The sequence below is a fragment of the Acinonyx jubatus genome, chromosome B1, assembly GCF_027475565.1.
Source record: "Acinonyx jubatus isolate Ajub_Pintada_27869175 chromosome B1, VMU_Ajub_asm_v1.0, whole genome shotgun sequence".
NCBI classification, from domain to species: Eukaryota; Metazoa; Chordata; class Mammalia; order Carnivora; family Felidae; genus Acinonyx; species Acinonyx jubatus.
Window position 1 is genome coordinate 7724867 of NC_069382.1, and position 22375 is coordinate 7747241.

A 22375-nucleotide genomic window follows, 5' to 3' on the forward strand; every position below is an offset into this window, starting at 1 on the left:
TGCAGCCCGCCTTCTTCCTCTGCCTCACCAGCTCATGTCCCGTGTGCACCTTTCTGACTCACGGGATTTCTCTGGAGGAGTGAGCCTGTCTACCTTCCTCTCTCTCTAACCTACCATAATAGCAATACCAAGTAGATACACAATAAGTGTTTGATGAATGACTCAATAAAGCAGAGCACAGTGTACATTTATGTACTTATTATATTAGAAATACTTGTGTTTGTACTCTGGCACAGAGCGGTTTTAGTTAAGGAATTATCCATTTTTTAAAATATCCCTCATCTAGGATGGTGTGACACACATGTAAGACTCAAATATCTCATGAATGAATAGACACTACTTCTGTCAAGTAAAAAAAAAAAAAAATCTCTGGCATCACTTCTTAATTACAAATGATTCCCTCCATAGAAAGAGACCCTCCATGTAAGGGGCCATGGGAATCCATGGAGTTCAAGCTGAAGGAAAATATAGGAGGAAATAATTGGAAGGAAAGAAAATAATCTATGAGAGCATCAACATGAATATTGATATCTAACCACTTCTAGAGAGAATATCTTCTACCTCTGGACTTTCTGATGTATCTTGGTATTGGCATTGAGACTTGAAAGTTGTTGGGTTTTTTTTGTTTTTTGTTTTTTTAAATACTATAAGATACTGGGGGAGAGCATGGGTTTAAGAGATGAAAAGACTTGAATTTTTTTTTTTTCTGGCACTTTTCTTAGCTGTTCAGCTTTGTTATGTGCTGATTAACACTTCTAATACTCCGTTTTCCCATTTGTAGAATGTCTGTAAAAACAGCAGCCCAAGTTTATTGAATGCTCACCGTCAGGCATCAGGCACTGTGCCAAGACCGGGCAGGTGTCATTGAGTATAAATGTCACTGCATCCCTATGTGTTGGATGTTGTCCTCTTCCTTCTCCTTATTACTCTTATTCTGTTTCACTCTTCTACGATATCGGACTAATGAAATGTCACTAAAGAGGTTGTGAGAATTAGGTTATAAATGTGACACTGCACTTTTGAATGTAACCTTTGAATTTATGTTTTGTACATGAAGAAAATGAATCACAAAAAGTTGACCGAAGGTAGCGAAACTCACAGCAGAAAATGAGTTTTGTAATTGGGAAGCTGCTTGCAGTGTGCACTATTCCTCCCTGTGCTCTGTGGTGTGGACCATCCATGCGGCCACCTAGCAGGGTTAGGATGAGCACGTGGCGGTGTGTGGCAGGTGCCTGGTGCATGGTAACGTTTTGTAAAATCATAATGGTGATAATTGTACAGACAGAACACGTGTCGTCCCTCCCTGACTGGCGCATGCTCGGATCCTCCCTCCTTGACTCCGCACATGCTCAGATCGTCCCTCCCTGACTGCGCACACGAGTTCTGATTGTCCCTCCCTGACTGTGCACACACTCTGAGGTCAGAATCAGCCAAGCCCGTGCCTATCCTCCCTCACACTACCTTGGAGGGTTCTCGGCCCGTTTTAGAGTCTCAATAGTTTTTTATGGACAACTCATTTTATGAAAGATTCATTTATTTACTGAATTATACTTCTTCATAAATAACCTGGAACAAATGGTCTGCTACTCATTTAATCTCCTAATAATGGGACTTGAGCGCCATGCACCTGAGAAAGGCAAGTCTTGTCTTTGTCCCAACAGTGGTTGGTAAGAGCGCAGGGGTTGGGCAGAGCTGGGGCCACTGCTGGGAAATTTCGAACTCTATACAAATGAGGGCTGGGAGGCCCTCCCTGCTGGGGAATCTTGAGAATCTTAAAATATTTGACTTTGTTATCATGAAGATTTTAAGGAATCTACCATTTTAAACCTACATGAATTTCAAAATTATAGTCAATAAAATAGGTCTGTTGCTCTTGGCTTTTCAAAACTCTTATTTTGTTGGGAAGTAAGGGGCATATGATAAAATGCTTGTATTTTAAGTTCATTTTTTTACACATGTAGGTACCCATGTAACTATTACCATAATCAAAATATGGAACATGTTATCACCCCAAAGTTTCCTTTTGCTCCTTCCAGTCAATCCCCACCATCTATATCTTGAGGCAACTCCCAAAATGCTTTCTCTCAGTCTAGGTTCTATTTGTCTTCTCTAGGGCTCATGTAAATTGAATCATATAACATGTAGTTTTTAGTCTAGCTTGTCTTACTCAGTTTGATGTTCTGAGACCCATTCATGGTGGGCGTGTCAACAGTTCATTTGTATTATATTGCTCAGTAATGTTCCACTGTATGGATATACCACGGTTTGCTTATGCATTCACCTTTGATGGGTATTTGGGTTGTTTCTAGTTACTGGCTAAGGAAGCTTCTGTGGACATTCATGTGCAAGTTATTGTGTGCAAATATGTTTTTAGATGACTTATGGATGATATCAGAAGTGTATTATTTAAGTTGATAAGAGTCTGCCAAAATATTTTGCCAAGCGGTTATGCCGTTTAACATTCCCATTAGTGACATATGAACATAGCGCCATATCGTCTCCACTATTAGCTTTTGTCATTTCTTTTTAATTTTGGCCATTGTGGTGGCAATTCCTGCTATTTTTAACAAATGGTTTTGTCACATGGCTTTATCTCATCATATATAAGTTGCCATGACAGTTTTTTTTTTTTTAATTTTTTTTCAACGTTTTTATTTATTTTTGGGACAGAGAGAGACAGAGCATGAACGGGGGAGGGGCAGAGAGAGAGGGAGACACAGAATCGGAAACTGGCTCCAGGCTCCGAGCCATCAGCCCAGAGCCCGACGCGGGGCTCGAACTCACGGACCGCGAGATCGTGACCTGGCTGAAGTCGGATGCTTAACCGACTGTGCCACCCAGGCGCCCCGCCATGACAGTTTTTAATTAAATTGAAGGCCACACTTCACAATAAGTGGGAGACCGACATTAAAAAAAAGAGAGAAACAGAAAAGAAAGAAGTATCTGTGTATACCATGGGTAGTAGCAAGGCATGCATTCACAATGGGGGCAGTATCATTGGCAAGGGAGTAAAAACTAGTTATTGGAGAGGAGGAATCTTAAATGTTGCAGTGGTTTTTGTCTCTCCAAAACCCAAGAAAAGCTTTTGAACCAGTAAATTCTATTGGGTTTTATGGGTTGTCACGTGAGCAGGACTGGCACCGAAGATATCCAGAGTCTTTGCAAGATAAGGGCTATGAGATTATAGTGAACAGAGGGCTGTCACTGAAGGACTTTCTCTGAATTGAGTGCTCAATCTCAAGGTCACAGAGCAGCAGCTGCCTGTGTGGGCATGTTGGCTGCCTTGGGACTGCTGCCAATGGTTGATCCCTGGTGTTTTGTGTGTGACGTGAGCTTAGGGAATTAAGTAAAAGTAGTTTTTATTTTATTATTTAATTCTCCAGAAGTTATTCAAGCCATTAGTGTGTCAAATGCTGAGAAGAAAAAGGTGGTGACACTAAGTAAGCATCCAGCAGTTATAGAAGTTACAAGTTGTTTTCTCACGTGATGTGGAAGTTAAGTTCTCTAAAAAATGTTACATAAATTATTTAAAAAATTATCCTTCTTTTCCTGGAACGATAATTATTTGGAATGTTTTCTTTAAAAATACATTCGTATCATTATATATTTATATCAATCTGTACTTTCCATATGTAATATGATATATTACCACTATATTAGTAAATAACTTACCTTAAAGGTTTGTCAGCAAATACTGTGTAATAAAATTATGTTTGATGTTCATGGCTTTTATGTTTTTAATTTAACTTTTAACTATAAATTTTTTTTTTTGTCATTTTTAGTCCTACATTGCATTAAAAAGCTTTCTATTGTGAGGCCCTATAGCTCAGGGGTTAGAGCACTTGTCTTGTAAAAAGCTTTCTACTTCCTTTTTTTATGTATAAAGCCCAAATATACATATAATACCTAAAGCTATAAGAATAGGTCTATGGTATTAAAACTTTATGAGGGAGGTGATTCAAAAAAGGTCTGCAAAAGGATCCTTAGGGGGTGATAATGAAAAAAGAGTTGGCTGCTACTGTAATAAATGAGAGTGTTTTAAAATAATATTCTGTTTTACTCTTACAGTTATATATAACTACATGTAAGGTTATACAGTTAATTTAAATATATACACTATATATGCTATATGCCTATTACATAAACATAGATATTGCACCCATACAGATTCATGTGTGTACTGACGTGGAATGTGAAATGCATTTTTTTTATTGTAGACCGTGGTAAAAACAAAACAAAACAACAACAACACTAGAAAACATGAGGAGATGGATGAATCAGACATGGATCTTAACGGTAATGGTAAGTCTGCCTTTTACTGACTATCGCTTAGATGCCAGGCACTGTGCTAAGCACCATAGTCAGTGTTTCATTCATTCCTCTTTACTTTGTGCTTTCACATATAAGCAAACTGAAGTTCAGACACATGAAATAACCCAACCTTAGAAAGCGAGTTGGTGGCCAACCTGAATTCGGGCTCAGACCTGGCTCACTGTGAGGCACAGGCTTGCTTTGCTCTTTTTGTCTCTTCTTGCCTTCAACAGCATTTAAGTTATATGAATAAGTTGTATGAATAAGTAATGGTGAAAATCTGAGCGAAACATGCAAATGCTACAAAATTGCAGATACAGAAGTGATTTGATATTAACAAACACTGGCTGATCAGTGGAGTGTATTGTTTCGCTCCTAACTCTGGAGTGTGATGACCTGCTTCATCTGTACAATGAAGCTACACCACTATCAACTTCAGAGATGCTTTTTGGGAGGCTTCAGGGAGACAGTGCATGTGAAGGGCTGAAAGTACAGTAATGACTCAGTAATTTTCAAGCATTATTCGCTGGAGACTGTGGAGGGTACAAACCTACCTGAAATGCTCACCATCCAGTTGCACACATGCCGTATTTATGGAGCCCTACAAACCCATGTGAGGACAAGGCAAATACAGTAATTGCTATGGGCATTCAGGAAGCAAGGGAGGCTTGCATTTGGGCAAGACAGATGTAGGACCGAGACCCTTCCCGAACTCTGAGAAGTGGACAGGGCTTTGGGAAGGCAGGAAAAAAAGGGAATTTATTGTAAGCCAGGGCCAGAATAGAAAGGACAAACAGAGCAGGAAATGAGTTTGGTGTTCAGGGAATAAGACTTGGTGAAACCCAGCCTTGGTGAGAAATGAGAAGCGAAACAAGAAAGGAAGGCTGATTACAGGACAAGGAGGTGAGAAATCTGTGCTCAGTTCTTTGAGCAGCTGAAAGCCACCGACAGTTTCTGGTCACATGAAGGAAGTGAGGCCTTTTAAAGCTTACTTGTGACATTACACAGGAGCTGGAGAAAGTTCTGGCATGAGAAAACGGGTATCGATACCGCTGCATTAGATGAGGTCTGCATGCAGGATGATGTGAGCGAGGATGGCAGTGATACAAAGGAACTACATGTATATAGGTTGGAGCAAATATCTCCCGTCTCCCCCATCCCCCCAAATAAAATCAGGACAAAAAAGCAAATGACCACCGTGTGATTTCAAGGCCTCAAAGAATATGAGAGAAAAGTGCTATAGATAACGTAGAAATAAACAGAATTAATCTTTGAGTTTTGTACCTATTATATCTGATACAAACAGCAATAGAGGAGATGTAGATATATTTTAAGTCAGTCTTAGACCATAATGTTGGGGACAGCCAGCACGGGAATAATGGCCGAGGTGCTGAGAACGGACGAGTGGCCTCAGGGGCTAGGGGTGCGACTTTCTGAGCTGCGTGGGTGAACTCGCACACACGAAACTTTGGGGGGTACTCGTCCTCCTGTATGGTGGCATCAGCTTATTAACGGAGGCCTGTAAGACGTTTTTGTTCTCACGTGGAGGACAGACTTCACTCAAATGATGCTATCCTTAGTTTAAGTGTTCCTGGAAAGATCAGGCCTCCTATCTGCCGTACTAAGTAAAGCAGGAATGGGGAAAAAATGCTCTCAGCATCTCACATTTATTGTCACGTCCCCTAAAATGCAAGGCCACACTTTTTTTGGTAATATACATGTTTGCCCGTCAATTTATTGAACAGTTTGTTATAGGTGTCGAAGTTCAGTAAATTTTATTCACATGCATTGGATATCCTAAAGATCAAAGAGCCAAATCCTCATTTTGGGGTAGCGAGCTGAAAAGTTCCTAGATTTCTGATGATGATGCATAACGATTCAGTCTACACTATTCATAGAGTCCACACCTGATGCCTCTCCAGCCCCTTCTATGTGATCTAATGCAGCAAATGCCGCCATTTACGAGCCTAAAAAATTTGATGAGAATGGAATTTGAGTAACAAATGGTACTTTGAATGTTAATTTGGGATAACAGTAAGAGAAAATTCTTTCAGGTAATTCATCAGTATTTCAATATTCAATCCTGGCAGAAATAAACAATACGAACAGATAGAGAAAAACAACTGAGATTGAAAAAAGACAAGTGAATGCTAATAGATGTAAAATAATCTTTTCCTATTTACTTTTTGTTTGGGACCAAAAATCTTACCGAGGCTTAAATGTTTTTAGCTGTAAAATCGTCACTTAATGAGTTCGCACACTTGATTTCATGGATGTTAGATCAATTAGGCTAAATTACTTATAAGAGGAATATTGGGGGGATGTGTGTCACTCCATAGAAATACTTGCTTTATACTGTTAACTAGATGGTCTATATACAAAGGGCTTCCTGGTTTGAGTTTGGCTTTGTTTTCGTGGTGCACTCTCCAATTTGTCTTTTGCATTTGATGCAAAGTATATTATAGCAAGTTTCACAAAAGTTCTTTTGATAAACTGTGCTTACTTGAAAATAATTTTATATAGTAGAGGATGCAGAAAAATAGATTTAATTCATACTCACTGTGGTGGTGTTGCTGGCAGGGAACGTCTAATAATTGAATGAACTTGTCTGTAAACGTCCAGTTTAGACATGCATCGGCAGGAAGTGTGATTGGCAAAACTGATTGTTACTGGTTTGGGGCCTTGAGAGAGAGGCACTGTAATTTCAAACAACTACAAAGAAGGGACAAAAAGAAGAAAAAATTATATAGATGCTAGAAAGCATTTTTATGGTAAATGTCGGAGTCCAAAAAAAGTGAGATTAATTCTTTATGATAGGTAGTGCTTCGTGATATATGCAGGACGCAAAAGTTGTTTCATGATTACGACATAAAAACCGTTTTGCTTCAAATCAGTAAGTATCCTTTATCAGAATAATAAATAGTCCATATGCTTCTCTCGTGTCACTACTGTAAAGCATATTAGAATTTTGATAACCGGCTAATGATTATGGAGCAGAGATGCAAGGGACCAGGGTGTTCGGGGGAAAAAGCATTTTTTCGGAGTCCTCGATTATTCCAGGGGTTATTAAAAAGTGGCACAGATATAAATATCTTTGTTTCTATGAGAGTAAACAGCTGTTGGCCACACAACCTAGAGATCTTTGGTTAAGTCTTATTCTATGTAAACTGAATACAGAGACATAAAATACATAGATGTGAAATCGATTTTCATTCCAAACTAAATTTCCACCTCAAAGTAGTTTTACATTTGTACGAGATAATCTTATGAATTTATTAGGTTTAAAAGAAAATAAACACATTCATCACTTAGTAGATAAAGCTTTGTTTCTGCTCTTTTGTCACAGGCATTATGAAAATAATAAGCTTAAAATAAGGTAGGACATGATACGTGGTTGTGGGTTAGAGTCTGAAAATTTGAAGTCTCATTCCGAATGCCTTGTTTATGGGAACTTCAATTCATCTCTTCCTTCACCAAAGTCAGTGTTTTAAGTTGAATTTACAAATAAATTAATGGTTAAGTAAAACTGAGTGGATTTAAATTCTTAAGTTTCTTAAATTCTAATTGATCAGGGGCTCCCGGGTGGCTCAGTTGGTTAAGCATCTGACTTCAGCTCAGGTCATGATCTCACTGTTCCCGAGTTCGAGCCCCACGCTGAGCTCTGTGCTGACAGCTCTGAGCCTGGAGCCTGCTTCAGAATCTGTGTCTCCCTCTCTGTCTCTTCCTCTCCCCTGCTTGTGCTCTGTCTCTCTCTCTCAAAACTAAATAAACATTTAAAAAATTAAAAAAAAATCTAACTTCTCAATAATCATGGTGAAAGTGAAGTCCTGGCCATTATGTGCTTGATAAGATCCGTCTGTAGTAATAGGACGATAGCTGAATGGCTTTGGTGTTACTGTCTTTCTGGCAATCTGAGCAGGGCTAAAAACGATGACAAACTCCAGAGCCTTGTGATCCGGCCCCTCACTGTCCTTCCAAGCCAACACTTGAAGATCATTGGAAATCTTCAGGGAATTGAATTAGTTGCCCATTTAGTCCTACAGAGAGATTTATGGACATGCAATTTGAAGGATGAAACACAGAGATACCTAAATTATAAAATGCACATTTTCTACATTTGAAATACATTTATTGTATAGTCATTGAAAAATTCAGCTACTTTGTTAGCACAGGTGCTTTAGGAGGAAGGGGCACAAGGCCACACCCCAACAGGGCAGTTTTATTACCAACCCCACTTGTAAGTTGTGTAAACTTGGAAAAGTCATTTAACTTATCTAAGCTGTATATTTCTTTAAAAATCAGTCAAGTTGAGGAAACATTTGACCCACTGTCCATGGGATGGTTATAAAAATGACATACGTTAACGTCAATGAGTGTGATATGCGTACTGATTGCTATATTTTTTATATTTTGCACATATTCTCAAGATTCTAGATCTCCTCCAGAATACTGCCCATGATACACAGATAAATCTCAACACATGACCTCAACATATCCCAGTATTATGGCTTTGACCAGTCACTTCTCTAAAAGGACATTCGTTTATGCAGATTGGAAGACACCTTTTACTAGGTGAAAGGTCACCCTGGTAGAAATCCTTTGCACTAGGTAAAACTATTTTAAGAGACAGACTTCTGCAGTGTCTATATATACTACAGTTTTTCTGCTTCTTATCGCATCTCTGGACCCTAGCATAGAACCAGTGGAACAGAAGAAATGTATGTTTCATAAAGTACTTATTCAATTTTTATATGTATAAAATTTAAAAATTATGTAAACCTTGTGTAATGGTAGAAATGGTAGGATGCACAGGCTGGCTGACAAAATCCTAAGAACTTGGGTCTACCAGGCAGTTGGATTTGTGTCTAGAGCCCGACAGACACTTCAAAGCCATCGATATGAAAGCCCTTCTTGACATCTTGGACCCCGATGAGATTACTTGGTGAGATCACTCTGAATGAAGGGGAAAATGTCTGACAGAAGCCTGGGGAACAGGTGCATCATGAAGGGGTGGAAAAGGCAAATAGTAACTATGTCTGGGAAGAAGAAGGAATGGAGACGCAGAGCCAGGAGGGCTTACTGGTAGACCAAGAGAAGCCAAGGGAAGACAGGAGAGCTTCAGAAAGGCGTGTGTGGTCACAGGGCCCGATGTCTTGGGGGAATGAAGCCTTAGGACAGGTCGACGGACGGGGTAGCAGAGCAGCTCTGGGCCCTGTGGGGGGTCGGGCTGTGGGACCGGAGCAGGGTGGGGCAGTGGGTGAAGACAGACCTCTCGGGATCAGAGGAAAAGCACTCAGTGGGCTCAGGCCAGGGGAGCGGTGTTTGCTTACAGAACGCATGGAATCACTTGGGGATCTGGCACTGTCTCCAGTGACAGGCGGCAGCCCGGGGGCCTGAGAGGGACGGGGGAGGTGCGGTTTGAGACCCTGCTGCTGTGCAAGCTTGCCTGATGTTCCCCGCCCTCAGGGACTGCTACCTCCCAGAGGCCACCCTGGCAAGGTTTCCCAAGGGCAGAGAGAGATCTGTCCCCTCCAGCCACTGCTGGGGGGATGACGTCCACAGTCAGGACCCGCCCTGGAGTCCCAAGTGTACACTTAGGAACTGGGGCTTTGAAGAATGTTCTAGTGGGAGGGGAATACTCTTCTGCATTAAGAAAGCATCTTCCTGGAAAAAAAAAGGCCTGGCTGTACACTTCCAAGGGGTGGAAGAGATTGGGGTCTGTGAACTCACTGACTAAAGGCACAAAGGGACAGGTAAACAGGCAATAAAATAAAATCGCTGTTTAGAGAACTCTTTTTTCCTGTTAAGTATTACAACTACATTCATAAGTATTAAAAGTACAGTAGAACGTGAGAGAAAAATTTACTTGTGAAATAAATAAAACCCCCAAATTTTAATTACTTATGCTTCATTTCTCTTATTTGAGTCTAGCAGGCAACTGGGCAGCTGAATTCAGTTAATTTGGGTGAAAGGAGTAAATAGGCTGAAAAAATAAAGTAAAAAAAAAAAAAAGTCCCTTCTCTTGAAATACATCTTCTGACTCCAAATTTTTACCTGAGTTTTTCAGATAGCCTTTTTTAAATTCTCTACTTGAGTGTGTCAGTGTGGACAAAATTTAAGGGTCCAGAGAAAGATGCCTTGACCAATATTAAAAGTAGAAGGTTCTTGATAAATAAGTTTTATTCATCTATCAACTTCCCAAATATAGGAGAGCGTGCCCTATGTGTGTACATTCAGGCACAATGGTACCTATTGTGGCTCTTGTCATGTATTGAAGAGGCCTCTTTCATTTTCCAGTTTCTTCCTGCACTGGTCTTAAGTGTGTGGATTGACTGACTTTTCTCATTTAAAATGATTATAAGGTTTCCACCACCTGTTTAAGAAGTATGATAAATTCCATTTCCTTCCTTCCAGATCCGTTTGTAAATTTTATATAGCTATATTGAATCCCCACATTATGAAGAGTGTCCACAGGCCCTTTTCCCTAATCAGATAGTATGTGCTTTAGAAACGGTAAACTTGTTTGAACAACCACGAAAAATGAGTAATTTGAATCACTTATAAGCTCACAGCCCCCCCAATCATTAAATGTAATTTCCAAATAACCAGCAACCTCTCTCCTTTACTAGCGTTAGAAGAGTAACTAAGAACCAAGTCTTAGAAACACAGACATTTGAGTCCTGCATCCGCAATTTACTATTTCCGTGACTTGGAAGAATTATCCCATTTCCCTTTGCCTCCATTTTGTTATCCATAAAATAGGGATAATACTGGTGGTGATGTCATAGCGGTGTTCTCTGAAAGTGGTTCTCCTTCAAAATTGATCTGAATCTTTGGTAGATGAATCCCAACGATTTGACATTTTACCTTGTTTAGTTTTCAGTAACTACTTATTGAGAACCAACAAGATGCCGAGTACCAAGTGCCATGACAACTTCTCATCAATCAGTGGCTCTTGCCCCATGCAACTCTCTCTCCACTGCCCCCCCCTTCATACAGACACACACATACACACATATAATGATACCATGTTAGAATTTTTAAACTATCAAATCGTTTATCACAAATGCCGTTCATGAGCAAGAACCTGCAGTTTAACTCTTTTGAAATCTGTGCTTGACATTATATAAAGATCTGAACCAACACAGTCAGTATAATTTTCTCTCAAAAGAGTCAAGGTCTCTCCGGCACATCACTGTTGCAACAACATATAAATTCTCTATATTTCAATAAAACAACTATCCTCATACCGTTGTCAGACTGTTTTGTGCCTTAATGTGTGCACAACGGTATTCTCTACTTTATATTTAAGCTCACAGAGTGCAAAATTTATGTATTATGTTCAGCATTAGCTAACAATTCCATGTATATATGTATACTCAGTCAATCCTAATTGAGGATGATGACATTTATACTTGGATATTTTGAACGTGGTGATTTTCCTAAAATAGTTTTATGCTATAAAGTGAATTGTTCTTGAACAGTACACGATAATAGCTTGTAGCCAAGTTAGGATTTAAGGAGTAATATAATTCATAATGGACCCATACTATCTGCATATGTCTGTTTGAGGAGTTGCTGGTTTTAGAGATCAAAAGGGTTTATATAAAGATGGCATTTAAATAAGCGTGGACATTGGGAAAAAAAAATCTGTGTATTCTGTAAAGCTGCAATAAAAAAGAGGAAACGCCAAGCATTTCCAGCTGAATGGTTCCCAGTTGTTATCTACTGGAATTCTTTAATAAGAGTATTTAATAGTCAATTCTCACCAACAAGAATGGACTTCAAATAAAGCCACATTTTGAAACAATAGGCTGTTTATACCAGCCTAGCAACAGTTGTAAAACAACAATTCCTATTTCTACTTATCTTGCAGGCTATTCAAAAAAAAGGTGTAGAACTTCCTTACTGACGAGATCCTGGACTACAGTTTAGTATTACATTTTAAGGGAATGTCTGTGTGGGTACAAATATGAAACAAAAAAATGCTGCCCTTTACGACATCTTTATACCCCCAAAATATAACCAATTTCTTTTCATAGCATGTCTCGTTGCCATATTTAATTTAAATATTCCAATCTTGAGTCCATTAATTAAGTATAGAGGCAATCTGGAGCTTCTGGAGAGTATAGTTAATGACCGTAAGATGATATAGGGAAACCACACAGCACTTAAGTAAATCCTGAAAATGGGAAAAGTTAAAAATTGAGGGTTCACTGTCAGCTTATCAAGTGAGCAGACCACTGTCAAGGGGGTATAGAACTTAAATTGGGTCTGGGAAGAACAGATTGCCATTTGGGATGGAATTAATTTTATATAATGTTATACATAAAATGCATAAACAATGCTATAGTTAAAAACCCCAATTCAGGAGTTTTAGAAACATTGAATCAGTTTTGTACACAGGATCACAGTGCCTGGAGTTGGAAAAAAGGTATTTTTAACAGATGCGTTATTTTTTTCCTTCAGGCAAATGTTCTTCTTTCACTTCTGATAACTGGTATGGTAGAGAGCTTTTCCCCACATCTGGACAAAACCTGATTTCCAACAACTGCGCTTGCCAAATATTAATTAGCTAAGGATTCCAAACAAATCACATTCCACTTGTTGAATACATACGAGTGGAATCTTCCGAGCTGCTGCAGTACCAAATAATACCTCGCAGTTTGATTCCATAGTTGCACATTTTTACTCGGGTTTAAATAAATTTTGCTGTAAAAGAACATTTTATGAAGCATGCAGTTGAACTCAGATACAATCTGGAATGTTTTTGCTAATATTTATGCTTATATTATTTCTTTATGGAATAATTAAAAATGTAATAGGTTTTTTTTTTTTTTGGATGGCAACACAGAATTTTAAATGTTGCTGTCCGTGTCCATCAGCATGGACCAGAGGAGGCCCAGCTTCCAGAGTGAGTGGGCTCCTTCTGCTGGCACTAAAAAACACAGCAAAGAGGGTATAGTCTCTTGAGCTCTAACCCCAGGATTTCCAGAGAAGCCCCATGGGCTCTGTGGCTTTTCTTCTTCATTCCGATCTTTGGAAAAACCATGTAAGGTAAATACTAACATTTAGATAACTTTTTAATCCAAGTGTTTGGCTCCAAAGGAGATGACCTTCTTCTGCTTTTATGTGAGTCATCAAATAATTTATCTCCTGCAAAATTCACTTGCTGGTTTTTGGTCATATCCCTTAAATATACAACTTCTCGTAAGAAAATAGACTGAAGGCGCATGTTTATGAAGGAGGTCAGAAAGACACCCACCCCGTTTACTTCTCTGAAGCAGATAGCAGGGAGGACTCTGAAAGCGGTTGTGACCTATTAGTTCACGCTGGAATGCTTAGGGCATGTGGTTTCACTTTTCAAATGGCTGGTTTCCTCGCACATTCTAGAAACCTGCCCTTCGTTGAGCCCTATTAAAAAGAATTCTAAGGAAGTTTCTATAAAAAAAGTTGGGTTTTATATTACCTAAGGTACATTGTCTTTAAAATTTATATGATTCTAGTTGGTGATTTTTGTTGTTAAAAGTTGTGTCTGGAACTCCTTTGACAAAACAACAACTTTTTTTTTTTCATCCCCTTCAGAAAAAACAGCAGTAAGAAACTTCCTTTTATGTTTGAAAGAGATCATCACATGCTCCCATTTATAGTACACTGAAAATATAATAAAAAATACACTTAGGAAAGGTATTAGGTATAAGCTTCTATAAGCTGCAATATTAGTGAAAATGTTAAACCATGCATGAAAACATTGCCTTCAGGAGTTTCACGCCTTGTCCTCCTTGATATGCATTTCCATAAACCCTTGCATTTATTTCTTCTTTACAACACTTAGGCTACTTTTATTTGCTTGATAAATGCTGATTTTCCCTGCTAAATTGTAAGCTCCGTTAGTGCAGGGTCCATACAGGACTATATACCCATTATACAACAGGGTAGGAAGCACCCATAGTGGGTACTTCACCACACTTAACTGAATTTAAATGAAAATAATTGTTTTTACTATCAAAAACTATCTGAGTGGATTCTTTGGGTGGGAGAAGGGATGATATAAAATTAGGAAGAGAAACGGGTGGTACTATATGACTGAATGTTGGCTTTCCCTTGGCACTGGCTTTTATATGAATTCTCTCCATAGTAACAAGTACACCATGGCTTCAGACAACTTTTATCAATATGATGTTTCCTCTTATATCTATAGCTAGGGATCCCATCACTGTTATAGAATTCTAGAGTTACCTGCCCAATCTTCTTCTTTTCTCCACATAAATATCACTCAGAGTTTTCAAAATCGGCATATTCCCAGCTCTACCCTTGGCCTCAAATCTGTTCTTTTTCCTGTATTCATTCAATTGAGTGCTTAGCGTTTCCTACGTGCCAATGACTGTGCTGTGCTCCAGCGTAATAACCAAACACAATCTTTGCTTTTACGGAGTTTAGGGCTCAGGGACTAAAACAGTCTGACAGAATAGATAATGATGTTATATGGGCAATAAAGGATGCTATGGAGCAGACAACACAATGCCTTGGAAGTGACATTCTTATCCAGGCCTAAAGATGGGTAGAAATTAGCTAGATGAGTATGGGAGGTCAAGGTGGTATATAAGGAGATGTTCAAACACAAAGGACAGTATTGTAGTGACTTCGAGGCTAAGAGATACTGACATAATTGAAGGAGTGAAAGCATTTGGGTTCTTGTGGAAAGCAATATTTGGGGGAAAAAGCAGTGACCACTGAGGCTACAGATTTAGGTGGCAGCCAGATCACAGAGGGCCTAGCGAACCGTGTTGATGGATTTAACCTAAAGAAGACACCTAAAGGAGAGTGCTGCTCAAAATGCTTAATGACTTAGAACATTTGCATCGACCAATAAGAACGATGCTAGCATGGGCAATAACTGATTTAGCATTTAGCAAAGAGAAAACTTACTGCTATAATGTAGCCAACGGACTAGAGGGAAGTAAGAGTGGAGACATGGGACCAGTTACTAGGCTGGCTGGCCCAGGTGATTGATGAATGTGGCCTAGATCAGAGTGGGATCAGCAGGATGAAGACACCAGATGGATTCTACCCATGTCTGGAAGACAGATTTAACAGGAATTGATTGGGCTTGTAGTGAAAGGAAGAATAACTTGGATTAACCCACAAGATGAGGGGTGTTATTTACTAAGAGAATACCGGAAGAGGAAAGGGCTGATTGCTTGTCTATTTGCGTAGGTGGGGTGGCTGTGCGGGAACAGGTCGTAAACTCCAGTGGGGCACACACTTTCCATGATCGTCAAAGAGGAAGCGGAGTCACAGGGTTGAGTATGGGAACCGCGAGAGAAGTCTGGGCTGGAGATAAGGATTTTGGAGTAATCCCCATGAAGAGCAAAATAGTGTGGATGAGGAAACCCAAGGAAAGAGTGTGGAGTCAGAAAAGAACGCGTCCTGGGGCAGAACTCTGAGGGCTAAGTACCTTGTTTTCGACGCATTTCAAATTTTTAATTCAAACTCTGCAACTCTTCAGCAAACGGAAGTGCGGAGATGAGATCTAGCCTGCTGTTACAGTGATGCATACAACGTTTAAAAACACTACTGCTCTGTAGATCAGAACTTATAAGAATTATGATTACTGCACATATCAAGCCTATCAAAAAGGATCTAAAAAAACTTGAGAAAACAACACAAAACCAACAGCAGGGAACCAGATCTCAAAAATGTTATAGGTAAATTCTTGATTTTTCATAGGAGCAGATGACTGGAGGAGGCAGGTGAAATGATTTGAACATCAAAAATCTGTTATACAAGTAAACCTAAATTCTGTGAAGGCTAGAGGTGCAAGAGGATGAAACACTGAGAACTGATTCCATATGATCTAAAGTAGATGTAGTTTTCCTGTAGAAAAATATACTGGACCAAATTCCAGTTCACCTACACATACCTTAAACTTAGCACTAAATGTTCTTCTTAGCCTTGAAGCCTTATAACGTTCTGAAGCCTGCACCCACGTGAGGCTTCCAACTTAACAGAGAAGCGTGTGTGCTGTTGTGCATACATACTCATCCTTGAATAAATGCTTTCACTCTGGCACCAATGAGGTCAACATGGGACCTAATCATGCCACTGCAGGAAACAAATATGCACTGGTCACAGGAAAACCACCAATGATCAACTGAAGACTACATTTATTGATTTTGTTTACTAACAGTGATGCTATGTTTCCCAAGTTTAGATTTTACTCAAGGCACTCCTGAGATCTATTTGGCACATATTGTGTAAAGTAAGCATGTATTTAGTAAGACAGCAGTAAGAGGAATACAATGGTGATTTTTAAGTTTATTTATTTATTTTGAGAGAGTGAGAGAGGGAGGAAGGGAGAGGGAGAGGAAGAGAGAGATAGCAGGAGAGAGAGAATCCTAAGTAAGGCTCCACACTGTTAGTGCAGAGCTGATGTGGGGCTCGAACTCAGGAACCAGGAGATCATGACCTGAGCCAAAGTTGGATACTTAACCAACTGAGCCACCAAGGCACCCCTAGAATGGTGACTTTTGCTCTCGCCATCTATGAATGGGAAAGGAAAGTGGGAGAATTTTCTGTCTGTTAAAAAACAGACATTTAAAAATACTGTTCTAAAATTGACAGCATATACTTTTGTTAGGCAATAGGATCCATTTATTTAAAAATTACACAAGTGAGTTGGGGCACCTGTGTACCTCAGTTGGTTGAGCCTCTGTCTCTTGATTTCAGCTCAGGTCATGATCTCTCAGTTTGTGGGACTGAACCTTATGATAGGCTCTGCACTAAAAGCATAGAGCCTCCTTGGGATTCTCATATTCTCTCTCTCCCTCTCCCTCTCCCTCTCCCTCTCCCTCTCTCCCTCTCTCCCTCTCTCCCTGCCCCTTCCCCACTCTCGAGAGCACATGCTCTCTCTCTCTGTCTCAAAAATAAATAAAATTACACAGGTGAGTTAATCAACTATTTTATTTGTTTTTTAATGTTTATTTTTGAAGGAGGGAGAGACAAGAACGTGAGTGGGGGGAGGGCAGAGAGAGAGGGAGACACAGACTCTGAAGCAGGCTTCAGTCTCTGAACTGTCAGCCCCATGTAGGGCTCGCAGTCACAAACTGCCAGATCATGATCTGAGCTGAAGTTGGACACTTAACCGACTGAGCCACCCAGGCGCCCCGACTATTTTATTATTATTAACCTTCAAGGCAGTAGTTTTAAAATATGGTTCAACAGATAAGGAGTAGGGTAAGGAAGCCATATCCTTGGAACTCTGGCGTAAATACTGTGGGTATGTCCATATTTTCATTTTTTCTGGTGAGAGGGTCCAGTTTTTATGTGGTTCCAAAAGGGGTTGTATGCTAATTCTGTGGTAGATACTCAGGTAACCCATGAATAACACAGACCTGCTTTTGGCTTTAAGGAGGAGACAGACATTAATCAAATAATAATGGCTATATTGTTACAAATGGATTTATAAGCTGCAGTTAAGTGCAATGAAAGAAAAGTATGGGAAACTATAAAGAATTTAAAAGAAACAGGATCCAATCAAGGAGGTCAGATAAATCTCCCCCAGGGACTTGTTGAGTCATGTGATGGAGACTGGAAGAACTGGTACCCCAGCAAGAGGAGACCAGAAGGCCAGGGTATGAGCAAAGATCCTGGGCCAGAGGGGGCACAGTGGAAGGAACTCAAGGAAGCCCAGAGCATTTAGAAGCACAAAAAGTAAGGACAAGGGACACTTCTGTCAGACCATGTTGTAGAGCCAAGCAGACATTCAAGGCTGTGATAAAGAGTTTGGTTGTATTCTAAGAACAGTGGGAAATCACCGAAGGGTCTTTATGCTGGAAACAGCCTCAGACTTTTGTTTTTAAAAATACCGTGTTTGGGGGCAGTTGAGACAATCGAAATGGAAGCAGGAGAACAGAGAGGCTGGTTTTTCATTAGCTGGAAAAAGCATGAAAAGTATGTTGGACTAGAGTGATGGTGGTAGACATGGGGATTCAAGATACTTACGGGACAAAATTAACATCGGACTGGTGACAGGCTGGATGTGTGACAAGAGAAGGGAGAGGTCAAGGACGACCCCTGTGCTCCTGACTAGAGATGAAGACACGCGTCCAGAGGGAAAACCACAAGACCAGGGTGTTGTTTGGGCTGAGCGTGGTACTGGGGAACTAAGAGCTTGTCTGAGGAACTATTACACAAAACATCTGAGCATCTGTATCTAAAAACGATATATTTTGAAATATGTAATTTAAATATGAAAATATTTAATAATATACTTTAATAATATACTATAAAGTCTGAGACTTTTTTTTTTTTTTTACAGAAACTTCATTTAAGTTTACTTATTTTCAGTGGGGGGGTAGTGCATGTGAGCAGGGGAAGGGCAGAGAGAGGCAGAGGGCAGAGAGAGAGAGAATCCCAAGCAGGCTCCGCACTGTCAGCCCAGAGACCGATGCAGGGCTTGGTCCCACGAAATGTGAAACCATGACCTGAGGCGAGATCAAGAGTCAGACAGTTACCTGACTGAGCCACCCAGGTGCCCCAAAGAAAATTCATTTCAAACTATTTTTTTTTCCGTCAGCTTAACAAGGCATCATAGAAGAATTTGTGGAAGGAATTAATAATGAAAAACAGCATTATTGTCAACTGGCAACTGATTTTCACCGAGAAAATAAATTAACTCTAAAAAGACAGGAATTTCAAGAAATGAACCAACGAAACAGCATCCCCATGCTAAAACAGTTATGATTCAACTTTTCACCTTTACAACACGAGCACTTTGATGATAAAGTTTCACCCAACAACCAAATCCAATAAGGCACTTTTGAAATGACAAATAATGAGCTCTTAGTAGGTAACATTTTATTTCATGAAATCTTCAAAATCTATTTTTTGAGCCTCTTCCATGCCATCCCATTTTTAAACCAGATCTAGCCCTTTGGTCTTTGGAAAATGCAACTGGTTTATCTGGACTTATTGAAGGTCAACCAAATTGCTATTTGCCTTAAGTCAAACCCCACAATAATAATATAATCTAGGGTAGATATCATATTGCTTAATGGAAATATTTACAAATATATTCTATTAAAGGCATTCCAAAAAGGTAATTTCCCAAATCACCCTCGTGTATTTTCTCTAACTGTGACAACACAGAAGGCCAAAAATCCTTTTATGGGCTTCAGCTAAAATATGAAAGCCAGCAGCATTTTTAATTTTAACATCTCTTTAAAAATGAGCATTATGTTTTAGAGACTATCCCACTGGAATAAGTAGTTCGATATTTTTGAAAGAAGGTGTTTAGTGCCAACACCTATAAAAGGATTTCTAAAATCCTGTTATACTTCAGGGTTATGATGAGCTAAAGCCCTATTATCCAGTAAAACCTGTGAAATCAGTAGCATTTTATTCCGAATAGTATACAGTAAATGTACAGTTCTCAGCTACCAAATTTCTAATCACTGTTTGATGAAGGAGGGGAATGAGTGAATAAGAGGTGCTGTGCTCAAACACTATGATGATATGTTATTCCACTCAAATATCAGAATTTTATCAAGCACTGGAATGTTATGCTATGGCCCACAAACAAACATTCTACTGATTAAGTTTCTAAATGCGTGACTATATTTAGGAGTATGCTGCTTCATCAAGAATAAATGAAGTCCTTCTGGCTGTGCTTAATTATGATAACAGGGAGGACGCCAGGCCCCAATGCATCACCTTTTCATTTTTGTTTTTAGTCTTTAGAGTTTAGGCAGAGGTAAACTGAATAGAAAATACAGTTTGATAATTTTTGTTTCCTCCTGCAAGTCTTAGTATCTGAAACAGCTGGCTCCTTCAGCAGGTGTATGAGCAATAAAAAGAAATACGATTGTTTTTTTTTTTTTTTTCCAGAAAGGCAATTTAACTTTCATTTCCACTTAGTTCTATCAAAATAAGAGTAGATTTTATTAGTGCAATACAAACTTCTGAGCAGCAAGATCTATACGAGAAGAAGCCTCTCTTACATGGGTTCCAAGTAGAGACATTATCTGAGTAAAAGCATGACCCTGTTATCATTCCACACTGTACAAATCACACCGAGCATCCCGTTTTTGAAGTTATTTTTCACTTTAAAAGTCAGAGTACAGTTCTTGGGGTGCCTGGGTGGCTCACCCGGTTAAGAGCCCGACTCTTAGTTTCGGCACAGGTCATGATCTCACGGTGTGTGAGTTCGAGCCCCGCGTCGGGCTCCGCGCTCGACAGAGCAGAGCCTGCCGGGGATTCTCTCTCTCTCCCTCTCTCTCTGCCCCTCCCCCACTCACTCTCTCTGTCTCCCTCTCAAAAATCAATAAATCAAACTGAAAAAAACAAGTCAAAGTACAGTTCTGGATGTAGCCAGGCTGCCTGTGTTATTCCACCTCCCAAAATGGATCAGAAAAGTCTTTTAGGCAAACACGGTTTTGTCGTTCGGGGAGTCTGCCTCAGCCCGGCCCAGGCCCCGGGCTTCTCCAGACATCTCTGTGCAGAGGCCAGTGGCTCACACCCCTTCAAACAACACCCCGTGGCCACCACCAGCGCCCAGACGTGCCCTCTGACGGCCAGCCGCCTCCTCCACGGCCGACCCGCGGTGCAGGTGAGCGCATCCGCTCCCAAGATCCCAGCACCCAACCTTAACATACGTTTCTGGGCTATTTGTTCGAAGCCTCCCGTCTCGTGTGATGGGACCTCACAGGTAACTCAGAATCCACGAGACTGAGCGGCAGACCATTTCCTTTGCTTCCTAGACGAACACAATTCAGCTCAGGGTGCTGGCTCATCTCAGTATTAGGCCATTGCACAGAACACCCACCCGCATTTCAGCGTGTATTTTGAACGTGTAATTCGTGCTGTGTCTCTATCATCGGAAGACTTAAGCACCTGACAGTCGTTTTATTGCCAAAGGAAAGTAGCTGGGTCTCTCTCTCTCAGACACGCACTCGTACGTGCGTTTATTCTCGGATACCGCTACCACGAACAGGGTTCCTCAAGCATCAGTTACTTTCTCTGTGAGATTGTACCATCCAAACCGCAGGGCCCTGAGAAATGAACTTCATTCCCAGCGAGAACGTCGGCGGCTCTGGAGGGCAGAGCCCCGGCACCCACCCACCTACCGTCTTGCTGAGGTAGCTGGTGCTGGTGTTCATGCACTGCTGGCCCTCACTGTTGCAGCAGCCTCCACATCTGTAGGCGGACACACACGGGGGTTTAAAGAAGGTGTTTGTTGCCGCTCCGAACTCCTTCCCCACATCTATACACACCTCACGCGGCAGGCACTGAGTCTTCCTCCACTCGCTGTCAATACCTGCCGGGTCACAGGGAAGGCCGAGAGTCACAACGAAGCCCGCGAGGGCCAGAAGCCTCTGTTAGTCGCCAGCGGCTTTCCATTTCAGAGATCCAGATTTAAGCGCGAGATGTAACGTTACAAAAATATAAAAGGAGTCGACGGGATCCTAAGCTGCCCCGTGACCTGGAATATGATACGATATTTCACGGGGCGCCTAAGGATATTTTCCTTGAAACACGGATCTCTCCAGCCGTGTAACAAGCTAAAATTAGGATTATGCTCTCTTGAAACGACACCGATTTTCTACAGCACTTGTGCTCAGTATTCTTTGCTTAAGAAGATGAAAATTTAATCATTTGCAGGACCCGCAGAGAGGAAGTCACGTTCTTCGGCTATAGCATGGACTATTTTTGTGGTCTCCGAGCAAATATGAACGTGACTTAATTTTTCTTTTTAAACTGAGATATAAATGAGAAAATGGCTATGGGTTTGGACTGCGTTCAGAGATGGTTTTCAGGCAGGCTGCTTGGCAGCTTGGGGTAATGTTATGGCCGTGGCTACTTGAAACGCAGGGGTTATTTTCCATCAAGTGGGGCCTGGATCCTGAACTAAGTGCTTTCGGGAAAGTCTAATTTTTCTGTTCCTTTGATGCTCTCTCTTGGAATTCTGTTTACAGTGGGTTAGTGGGTTGGCCATAGCACTGCTGACCTTTTAACTACTGCATTATAGGTGACGTGCTTCTTAACATGTTTTAGCTTATTTTTC

At 40.5% G+C, this 22375-nt stretch overlaps 1 protein-coding gene across 2 annotated transcripts in view; it reads right to left on the minus strand.

Moving 5' to 3' along the window:
- Positions 1-22375, minus strand: part of VEGFC (vascular endothelial growth factor C) — a 108838-nt gene that overhangs the window by 13070 nt on the left and 73393 nt on the right. For both annotated transcript variants that reach the window (XM_027077050.2, XM_053216255.1), the window contains exons 3-4: positions 21438-21628; positions 6872-7023 (exon numbers count right to left, since the gene is read on the minus strand). In XM_027077050.2, the coding sequence (XP_026932851.1) occupies positions 6872-7023; positions 21438-21628 (343 nt within the window). The remainder of the gene's footprint in view (positions 1-6871; positions 7024-21437; positions 21629-22375) is intronic.